Source organism: Microcaecilia unicolor, chromosome 1, assembly GCF_901765095.1.
Source record: "Microcaecilia unicolor chromosome 1, aMicUni1.1, whole genome shotgun sequence".
Lineage (NCBI taxonomy): Eukaryota > Metazoa > Chordata > Amphibia > Gymnophiona > Siphonopidae > Microcaecilia > Microcaecilia unicolor.
Genome location: NC_044031.1, coordinates 612459996 through 612471436, shown reverse-complemented (window position 1 = coordinate 612471436; position 11441 = coordinate 612459996). Strand labels below are relative to the sequence as shown.

General features: G+C 42.1%; 1 protein-coding gene across 1 annotated transcript; it reads left to right on the top strand.

Annotated features, from left to right (window-relative positions):
* The first annotated feature begins 3190 nt into the window (after positions 1–3190).
* LOC115460203 (lymphocyte antigen 6E-like) lies at positions 3191–10768 on the top strand. The gene is made up of 3 exons (XM_030190031.1): positions 3191–3227; positions 4049–4168; positions 10416–10768. The coding sequence occupies exons 1-3, from the start codon at positions 3191–3193 to the stop codon at positions 10619–10621; spliced, it is 363 nt and encodes a 120-aa protein (XP_030045891.1). The 3' UTR covers positions 10622–10768.
* The last annotated feature ends 673 nt before the right edge of the window (positions 10769–11441 follow it).

Below are 11441 nucleotides of genomic sequence, written 5' to 3'. Positions count from 1 at the left end.
AATTTTACGTGTACAAAGTGACATCTATTTGTGTCACTGATGCAAATTACATAGGAATCCCACATCCCATTTAAGAGATTTTTAATTTTTTACAAACTGCTATCATAAATCTCAGTTTCTAACATGAGTTAGGGGCCCTTTTACAAATGCACACCAAAAAGCGGCCTGTGGTAGTGTGGGCACGTTTACTGGATGTGCGCTGGAACATTTTTGCACTGCATCTGGAAATGGAGATGGCAGACCTAATACATTAACAATACTACAGGAAACTAACTGAGGATCCCACACAGGATTATACAAAGCAGTTGAAAGACCTGATCAGAACATTTCCTAAGGAAGTACAGCCATATCTGAAGAAACTCATACCGAATCAGCCTTCTGTGGGCACATTCTATATGCTACCCAAAATCCACAAACCTGGAAACCCTGGCAGACCAATCATATTGGGTATTGACACACTCACGGAGGAAATATCTGGACTCATAGAGGGAATTCTGAAACCTCTTGTGCACAAAACAAACAGCTTCATACAAGACACCACAGACTTTCTGAATAAATTGAAAAATATCAAGCAATTACCACCAAGTATCGTTCTGGTATACAGCAACATTCCCCATGCGGATGGCATAGCTGCATGTGAGAAACTCCTAAAAACATCCACACTGGACCATCAATACTCACCAGAAACCATTACAAAACTAATCACATTTATTTTAACGCACAACTATTTCCGCTTTAACAATGATATCTATCTACAAATAATGGGCACTGCGATGGGCACCAGGACAGCACCCCAATATGCCAACCTCTTTATGGCTGAGCTGTAAGAGACATTTCTGAATACATACCAGACCAAACCCCTAAAATACTACCGGTACATCGATGACCTTTTTATGATTTGGACTGAGGGGGAAGAAAGTCTGAAACAATTTTACTATTTCTTCAATGCATACCATCCTACAATAAGATTCAAAATTGACTACTCACCAGAAAAAGTCAATTTTTTGGACATCACAGTCTCAATCAGTGATGGCTATATAAAAACATCCATATACAAGAAACCCACAGACAAATGCAGCTACCTCCACAACTCCAGCTTCCACCTTTCACATAAAAAAGATCCATTATTTACAGCCAAGCCACAAGGTACCACTGTATCTGCTCTGACCCAGGGGACAGAGACAGACACCTTGAAATCCTGACTGCATCCTTCGACCAGAAAGACTACAACCCCAAAATAATCTCCAAGAATATTGCCTCCTCCCTCAAAACACCCAGGGAAAATCTGCTAGAGTACAAAGAAAAAAAAGCCACAGACAGAATCCACATTATAGTGACATACAGCCCAGAGCTGGAAAAATTAAGAAAAATCATAAAAGATATGCAGCCTCTACTCCAGGAGGATGAATTACTGAAAGAGATATTCCCATCCCCACCTGTGCTGGCCTTCCGACAGCCACCCAACTTAAAACACAAGCTAATTAGAAATAAGCTCCCAACACAGACTCAAAAAGAAAAGAATGGCACACATCCTTGCAATATATCCAGCTGCAAACTATGCCAAAACATTTCACAGGACCCCCATGGCCATTCACAAAGGAAAAATATTCAACATTAAGGAATCTTTCACATGCTCATCTTCCAATGTGGTATATATCATTCAGTGTAAAAAATACAACGAAGGCTGCTACATTGGAGAAACAAGTCAGATGCTAAAGAAGAGATTTAATTTACATAGACACCATATGAAAAATGCTAGTACCAATAAAGATGTCACGCCTGTGGGGCAGCACTTTACAAAACCAGAACACTGTACCAGTGATTTCATGGTAAGAATCCTGAAAGGGAACTTTAAAACAATACAGGAACGTAAGACCTTTGAAGTCAGAATGATTAAATATTTTGACACCCACCAGATAGGACTTAACAAAGATCTGGGTTTTCTAGCCCATTATAAACCATAAAATTGTACTGCTTTGTCACCCTCCTGTCTCCATACATATCTCCCTGTCTCTCATCCACCCGACTCTTCCTGTCTCTCACCTATTCACCCCCATCCTGTTAGACTGTCACTGAACTGTTTTGATGTTTCACTAATATATACTGTCATCTACCAACATTTGCTTATTTCCGATCTGACGAAGAAGGGCAACCTTCGAAAGCTAATCAAGAAATGTATTATGTCCAATAAAAAAGGTATCATCTTATTTTCTTTTCCATGTTTTGTTTTGTTTTATTTCTATTGATTACCTCTAAAGTTAAACCCAAATACCTAAAGGAGTCTACTGGAGTGACAGTGGTGCCATGTATTAATGTTGCCATTAGCGTGTGTTACGTACTAAGAGTTAATACTGGAGCACATACCAGCTTTTAGTTAGGAGTCATTAAGTGATCTCACATTAATTGTGCATTAGCCTGTTAGCATGTGCCTAACGCATCCATGCCAGTTCCCTTGCAGAATTATTGAACAATTCAACAACACATAGTTTAATATGTGGAAAAAGGGAAACTATTGCAAAATGCCATAATGAGGTAGTACATTAAGGACTAGATTCTAGTAAAGATCACCTTCCTGAACTAGTGTATCCCTCTGAGCCTATCTACCCTACTTCTTGGATTCTCTCCTGCTGACGTACGTAGGGACTGAGCGTTTCTCCACTTTGTATGCTTGTCTAGAATTTACACATGCATCTTTATAGAATATGCCTAGTGAGATATAGTAACATAGTAACATAGTAGACGACGGCAGAAAAAGACCTGCACGGTCCATCCAGTCTGCCCAAGAAATGTGCCACTTTTTTGTGTATACCTTACCTTGATTTGTACCTGTCTTTTTCAGGGCACAAACCATACAAGTCTGCCCAGCACTATCCCCGCCTCCCACCAGCCCCGCCTCCCACTACCGGCTCTGTTATCCAATCTCGTGCGTGCATAAATTCTTTTGTCAATTAGCTGCACCCAATTATCGGCATTAATTGGTTCATTATTCAATTTAATTGTGAATGGAAATTGGACGCACATCCAATTTCCCACACTCAATTTTGAGCACCATATATATTATCTGGGGGTAATTGTGAGTTAATGGCTTAATGCCCTTTAGAAAAAGGGCTCCTTAGTATTCATTCATTGTAACACTGACAATCATCATGTTGTTCATGCTCTAATGATATCTTTCTATGTGCCGCCAGGTATGACTATCATTGTAAACGGGAGTCTAATTATAAACGGTAAGCCTTCTAAATATAAGTGCTTGGATATTATTCCCTGCATGCTGAATGCTTCTTGTTGAGTAGGTCTTTTAAGTGGTTTATTGAAATGGGAACCCATTGGACCAATCCCAGACCCATGTAAAGCTTGGACAGATAAGCGGCAATATATTTACTGCAGCAATTCATATTTCTGAACTGTGTTTGACTTACGATGGTAATCTCAAAAGCATGGTCCTGCTTGAATTGTGATAGAAATATGTTTCTTGGGCTATGTAGTTGGAGATTCATTATTTTTATTTCAATACATTTTTATAGTGTAGATGTACAATTGTTTGAGAACACTCTACTCTGGAAACTGGACAGCCTACAATGTAAGCGTGTGCATAGTGATTATCTCATTTTAAATTGGCATATTTGTAGACCTGAAGTGACTTAACAGTGATCATAAGATCTGATTATTGACAACTTCCCAGTTCCTTTTATCTTATTTTCTTATTGTAATAGAGTGTCTATTGTGCATTATTTGCAGATGTATTATGGAAAGTTCACATTAATACAGTCCTGGACTTATAGAATTCAGGCCAAGGGGTGATAAAAAAGGATGGTACACTCCTTTAACTACTTGATATGTCCTTGCTGTCAAGGAGACCCTACTTTTCCCAGCTTCATGTGAAAAATTCTGGACTGGTTCTCATTCATTCTGACACACAGCGATCTTGTAGTTTTTCCAACAACTGTACACTGTACAAAAAGGCAGCAAATAAATCCTAATAAATAAAATTTAATAGGAATCCCTACAAATTGATTCATTATTACTAGAGTTCCCTGTTTTATTGCAGGTCCCACTTTGAAGTGTTACACATGTACGAAAAAGCAAAGCAACAGTGATTGTTTGATAGAAACTCAGTGTTCAGGATCTCTGAGATACTGTGAGACCATTGTGACTCGAACCAAGCAAGGTAAGCTGCACCACATACACTTCAGAATGACAGAAGTACTGCACATGACTTACTGAACACTGTAGGTACATGGTTTGGAGAGGTGGATTATGAACTTTTTAAAGGCACTTGGATAGTAGGTAGATCGGGCAGGGGGCCACATTTTCTTAAAGAGACCTAAGAGTGATGGCTTTTGTTTTTTCTTGATCAGCCCTTTCACTTACTCCCAGGGGAAAATTATTAACATTTCTTTGGGTACTGCTAACATTGCATGAACAATGCAGCTTGCAAAGTTTAATGCAAGTTGCAGTATTAATTTTTGCACAATACTGAGGTGCTTTGCATGATTTGCTGCTCATTATTTAAGGCTCATTAAAATCAAAAGCTTTCCATTAAGGTTTATTATAGAAAAGTAATGCATGCTAATTGGCCAATAGCCCAGCTTAGAAAGTAGACTCCTGAGGATGCAACAGAGGGTGGAGTGACTTGCCTAAGATCACAAGAGAGTGTCAGCAAGACTTGAACCCTGGCTTCAGTGTTTCTCACAGTGCTGCTGTAACCATGAGGCTGCTTTCATAAATTAGATGAGGAATGCAGAGGAAGGGAATGTGGAAGTTGAGTTCCAGATACCAATTTGCATTATAAAATGTACATACACATTGCTACAGAATAGGGTCGAGTAAGATACGTGTGTAAATTCAAATTGGTACCAATTAGCACCAATTATTAGCACTAATTGGCTTATTCAATTAAATTGTGTGCCCAAATTTTCATATGCAATTTTGAGTGCCATTTATACAATTGAGGAGGGGAGATGCCAATATTCTGGCTATGCACTATTCTACAAACTGGCATCTAAATGCAATGGCATGAAATCTGAAGTTGGAAGTATACTTGGGTGAAGTCTGGCAGAGCATGGGTGGGATGGGCAATTACTCACATAAATTATAGAATACTATCCTGCTTATAATCAAACGAGAAAAACGCCCAAGTTCCGACCTAAATCGGGAGATGGACGTTTATCTCACAAAAACGAATAACGCGGTATAATCGAAAGCCGAACTTGGACGTTTTCAACTGCACTCCATCGCGGAAGCGTACAAAGTTGATGGGGGTGTATCGGAGGCGTGGTGAAGGCGGGACTGGGGCATGGTTATCACCCGAACAGAGATGGGCGCCTTTCGCCGATAATGGAACAAAAAGTATGCGTTTGTAACTAGAATTTAGGGCACTTTTCCTGGACCCTGTTTTTTCACGAATAAGGCCCCAAAAAGTGCCCTAAATGACCAGATTACCACCGGAGGGAATCGAGGATGACCTCCCCTGACTCCCCCAGTGGTCACTAACCCCCTCCCACCACAAAAAATGATGTTTCACAACTTTTTATTTTCACCCTCAAATGTCATACCCAGTGGTGTGCTGGTAAATTTTTAACAACAGGCTCTCTCCCTGGTCCACCTCTGCGCCCCCCCCCCCCCCCAAATTGCAGAGCTGGCTATACCCAGGGAGAGAGCCGGGGGGGGAGGGGTCACACATTACTCTCTCCGTGAAATTTTTTTTATTTTTAAATGCTTCCAAGTTCTAATCTAATTCAAGTTTAACGTGGGATAAAATGCCATAAATAAGTAAATAAATTGACAGAAACTCTGAACATTGAGAACCTGATTCCCATAACATGATGCCTGTTTTAGAAGCCCATTACCAGGAGAAAAAAAATCTCTGCAGGGTCATAAATAAGTAACTAACTAAATAAATAAATAGTTAGATAGAAACCTGCGCCTTATAATATGACATCTGTTTTAATGGCCCTTTACCAGGAGAAAAAAGATCTCTGCACAAATATAATACATGCTAGGGTGTCCCTATAACCAGCCCCTCTAAATGACACACTGAATATGATTGATAACAAATTACTACTCTATCTATGAAAAGTTATTCCATTACTATACTTCCTCTGACCTCTGTGTACATCTGTATGCTGTCAAAGCTGGAATGTTTGAAAATATAAGAGAGATTGAATTAAAATGCTACCAACAATAAATAACGACAACCTACATGCAGCAGCTCAAGTTTGCTTGATTTTGTTTTCAGTTTAACGACGAGGACAGCCTGCACGGAAAGGGGAAACAGACTAACTTAAATAGCTTCAACTTTTTTTTTTTTTTTACTTCATGCTGTCTTCATTCAAACCCAGCATAATCTCCCTCCTGCTGCTCCTCTGTGAATCCTACCTCTCAACTTCCATTTCCCTCTCGCCATTGTTTAAACATTACTTGTTCCTGCAGCTGTAGTGGTAACACGACACGCTGCCTGATCCACCCAGAGCCTGTATTTGCCAGTGAGTGTACAGCCCCGCTGATGCAACTGCCTGTGGGTGGGATCCAGCAGAGAAAAGGCTCCGGGTTGGTCAGGCAGTGGTGAGCAAGGTTGCCAGATGGGAAAAATTTTCCCCGCCCAAAATCAACCTTAAACCAGCCCAAAACCCGCCCAACGTCAAACCCCGCCTCCAATGTCATCGACCACTCCTCCGTCACCGCCCCCGCCCCCGACGTCACCTCTGACGTCATTTCCCCGCCCCCAACGACACCTCTGGTGTCATAAACCCCGCCCCCGATGTCAACCCCGCCCCGGAAAAGCTTCTATTGGACCAAATTGGACCAATAGAAGCCCCGAAAAAAGAGCCCACACCCTGCACAGCTGCAATGAAAAAGAAGCCCAATTTCCCGCAGCCCGCAACCTTCGATAATTTCCCGCATCCTGGCTTAAAAACCAGCCCAATTGGGTGGGAAACCAGCCCACCCGGCAACTTTGGTGGTGAGGGGGGGGGAGATGACGATCCTAAGGGACGACATGACGAGGTATGCTGGGAGCCTATGGGAGGGTGGGGGCTTGGGAGGGAGAGAGGAAGAGAAAAAAAAAAAACAGATAATTGTGTGCTTGCTGCCTGACTCCAACAACCGGCTCGTAAAAATCAATAAAATTTAACAAGGGGCTCGTGCGAGCCGGTGCGAGCCGGCTCCAGCACACCACTGGTCATACCCACCTCCCTGGCAGCAGTATGCAGGTCCCTGGAGCAGTTGTTAGGGGGTGCAGTGGACTTCAGGCAGGTGGACCCAGGCCCATCCCCCCCTACCTGTTACAATTGTGCTGCTTAATGCTTAGTCGTCCAACCCCCCCCAAACCCACTGTACCCACATGTAGGTGCCCCCCTTCACCCCTTAGGGATATAGTAATGGTGTAGCAGTGGGTTTTGAGGGGGATTTGGGGGGCTCAACACACAAGGGAAGGGTGCTATGCACCTGGGAGCTCTTTTGCCTTTTTTTTTTTGTTTTTGTAAAAGTGCCCCCTAGGGTGCCCGGTTGGTGTCCTGGCATGTGAGGGGGACCAGTGCACTACGAATCCTGGCCCCTCCCACGAACAAATGCCTTGGATTTATTAGTTTTTGAGCTAGGCGCTTTCATTTTCTATTATCGCTGAAAAACAAAAACGCCCAGCTCACAAATTGTCGAATAAAACATGGACGTCTATTTTTTTCGAAAATACGGTTCGGTCCGCCCCTTCACGAACCCGTTCTCGGAGATAAACGTCCATGGAGATAGACGTTTTCGTTCGATTATGCCCCTCCACATTTTGTGTGCATTGCTTTAATCATCTAGGTGCAAGCATTTACACCAGCTGTGTGAGTGGTATAAGTAGTCAGTCACTCAACTTAAATGTGCATATTTTGCCTATTATGCTAAGATTCTATAAAGAAAAGTTGGTACCTACTTTCACTTTGTTAAAACGGTCCAGATAGTTGTCCTCTAGGCACTTAAATATATGCATCGCTTCAAAGAATTGCCCTGTACAAATTGCAAAAATCATGATATATTTGTGTGCTTGCATATTGATTGTGTATTTGTGCTCTTTAATGTTGAAATCCTTTTAGCACAAATGTTTTGCCCTTTGGAAGAACAGCGTCTAGGCCTCTATTGTGGTAACTTAACAAAACCAGGCTGAGCATCGAAAAGGGTGCCTAATTAAGTCCATATAAAAGTAGGCAAATATTTTATAAAAGGCTCAGCAAGTGTCAAGTGTTAAATCTATTGGCAAAAAATAAGAACATAAGAATAGCCACACTGGCTCAGACTGATGGTCCATGTAGCCCAGTATTCTGAAAGCTTCCTGGGGGCTGGTGGACCCCCTGGTATTCCCTCCAAAAATACCCTTGAGGTCCAGAAGACCCTCTTGACCCCCCACCTAAAATATACCTGGTGGTTCAGCGGACCTCTGTCAACCCCCCCCCCCCCCCCCCCCACACACACACACATACACAAAAATACCTGGTGGTCCAGCAGATCCGTCTTGCCCCCCACCTAAAATAAATGGCAGTCCAGTGAACTCCCTCCTGCACCCTAAAAGCATCATTGGTGGTCTAGGAGACCCCCCCAACATGAACTTATCCGTGTCCTCCCAGTGGCCACTAAAAAGCCCTGATGGTATAGGGGCAGATGCAGCATTCCATCCAAAACACCCCCAGATCCTTCCACCTACCTTAACATAAGAGGCAGGAAAACTGCCTCCTCTCTCCTGCCTTGGGCCCGCTTGCTTCCAAAATGGTGGCACCCAGCCCCTGCCTGGTGCATCCTGGGATGCACTGGTGCTTAGATTCCTCCCAGTGCATCCCAGGATGCACCAAGTTCAGGCTGGGTGCTACTATTTTGGATACAGATGGGCCCGAGTGAGGGGTGTAGCCATGGTTGTGCCAAGTTTGCACCCTTGTCAATGCTGGAACTCCTGTTTAAAGGGTCGCCAGCAGCATGTAAGAATTGTTGCTGCTGGCTGACCCAGAAGCCTTCCCTCTTTCACTGTACCTGCTCAAAGGGTCGCCAGCAGTGTGTAAGAATCGCTACTGCCAGCTGACCTGGAAACCTTCCCTCTGCTGCGTCTTCCCCCCAAAGAAGATGGTATATTACATTTTATAAGTGTCAGTAGATAAATTTTGAAAGTTATTTCCTGGGTAAATTCCTCTTCTTCAGCCAAGCTAAATTGTGAACTTCGGTCCACAGTGAGTGGAATCCTTCCTGGATACATGTTTTGAGAGGGGTTTGGGAGATGGCATGTGACATCCGATTTTCAATTCTACATGTGCTGCTATCTATGAAAAATGTGTGCACAGAAAAAGGCAATTTGCAGATTGCTTATTTTTTTTAATTGAAATTTTTCAAAATAATATAAGCCAAGATACTTCTTGTACAGAAAATAAGCAAAAGCACATCCTAGAAACAAAAACATAGGTTAAACAAAGACCAGGGAAATCATCAACCCTATCCTAGCCCAAGACACTGTGGGGAAAAGACCAAGCAGATAAACAAAGGAAATGGAAGCATTCATCATGCAAAACAAAGAAAGAAAAAATGTTATGAAACACAGTGCTCTCCTATTTTAAACTTACTATCCAGACTTCAAGCTGCTAGAGATGACCCTTCCACTGTTAATAAAGGCCAAAAGCTGTTAGGGTTCAAAAAAACACATACTTCAGTGACTGCAACACACATTTACAGGGATTCTTAGGAAAAACAGTGACCCTCACAGAGTGGAGAAGTAGCCTAGTGGTTAATGCAGCAGACAGACCTGGGTTCAATTCCCACCCACTGCAGCTCCCTGTGACTCTGGACAAGCCATTTAACCCTCCATTGCCCCAGGTACAAATAAGTACTTGTTTATACTATGTAAACTGCTCTGAATGTAGTTGCAAAAAAAAAAAACCATAGAAAGGCAGTATATGAAGTCCCATTCCCTTTCCCCTCACTGAAGCACACCTGGCCTAAAGTAATAGCAAACTTTTCTGGGTTTCCTTGGTAAGGTCAGGAAAAATCCTGACCTGGGATCCCAGAAACAAAACATCCCTTTTTTTTTTTTTTTTTTTAAAGAAAAGGCAAAGAAGCCAATCACAGCAGGCAAAGCAAGAGTAACTATCAAAGTTGCAAGAGTCACTGATTCAGAGGGGTTTGGGAGATGGCATGTGTGCATTGGATTTTCAATTCTACATGTGCTGTAATCTATGGAACATCTGTGCACAGAGAAAACCAGCTTGCAATCTTTTTTTTTTAATAAAGTTTATTTCATTTTGGCATGAGCAATTTTCAAAAGGAATATACACACATCCTTTCCCTTGAAAATTAGGTACAAGGTCCATAGGTTCAAATTACCTGCTGACTTTACACCTCCAGGCAGACTGTTTGGAAATATGTATTTTCATTCTTTTTTTGTTTGTTTGTTTGTTTAGGTTTCAGCGTCATCACCAATATTTGGAAATACTGTTCTTCCAGATGTATGACATCAGTTCAGTATAATAATGGACTAAAAAGCACTATTTCCTGTTGTGATACTGCTCTGTGCAATATCAGTGGAGCCATGAGTGTGAAGATCAGCTATCTGGCTCTGGTCATCTCAGTGGGTTTTGGTGGCTCCCTGTTGCGATCTGGACTCTAACATCATGGGAGAAAGCAAAGTCACAGATATACCCCAGGCTTCCTCTCATTCTGTGCCTGGGAGATAAATCTCTGATAAAAAAAAAAGGTCCCACCCATATTCATCCACAATGAATCATTTTAATCTTCACTACAACCAACAGGATCTCTAAACGTCTCCTTGCTGTATAATTTTAATCTATATATCTCTAGCTTAGGGCTGATATTCAAAGTGGTTTAATGGGGGGGGGGGGGGGGGGATTTTTCTGGCGGCGGTAAAAAGTGCAGGGCCCTTTTTTCCCGGAACTGAGTAAAAGGACCCCTTAGTGAGCCAAAAGCCCATATGGTCATGATATGGGTCTTTTTAATCACTCTGCTTCTAGTGTATAGGGGTAAGGTCGCAGAAAGTTAGGCGCTAGGATACTGATGTGCGTAATTGCTATTAATAGAATAGTGGTGTATATATAATAAATATACAAAAGATTTTATTGAAAATATTTGTAACACGAGTCTCACCACCAACTCAAAACTAGCTCAGTTCCAACCACTCCCGACCCGGGTCAAATATGAACATTTATTCTTACTCTATTCTTTACACCACACTCTGCTCACTCCACATAAGCCATTCAACACAGTCCATCCAGTTCGAGATTGAGAATGGGTCAAGGCCCGGAATAGAAATCCGAGGATTGGGAAGTTTAAGTGAAGGTTTTTCAAAGGTATTTACCAGTCCAGGGAGCCAATGTTCTTGCTTCCACTTTAGGGACAAACCACACTGTACTCCAAAGTGTTCATTTAATGCAATTCAACTTTACTGAACTTTCTGCAAATGGTAGGCAAAT

Coding starts and splice junctions, on each gene's coding strand:
- LOC115460203 (XM_030190031.1), top strand. CDS start 3,191: ATGACTATCATTGTAAACGGGAGTCTAATTATAAACG. Junction 3,228..4,048: donor CGGGAGTCTAATTATAAACG/GTAAGCCTTCTA, acceptor GTTTTATTGCAG/GTCCCACTTTGAAGTGTTAC. Junction 4,169..10,415: donor TGTGACTCGAACCAAGCAAG/GTAAGCTGCACC, acceptor TTGTTTGTTTAG/GTTTCAGCGTCATCACCAAT.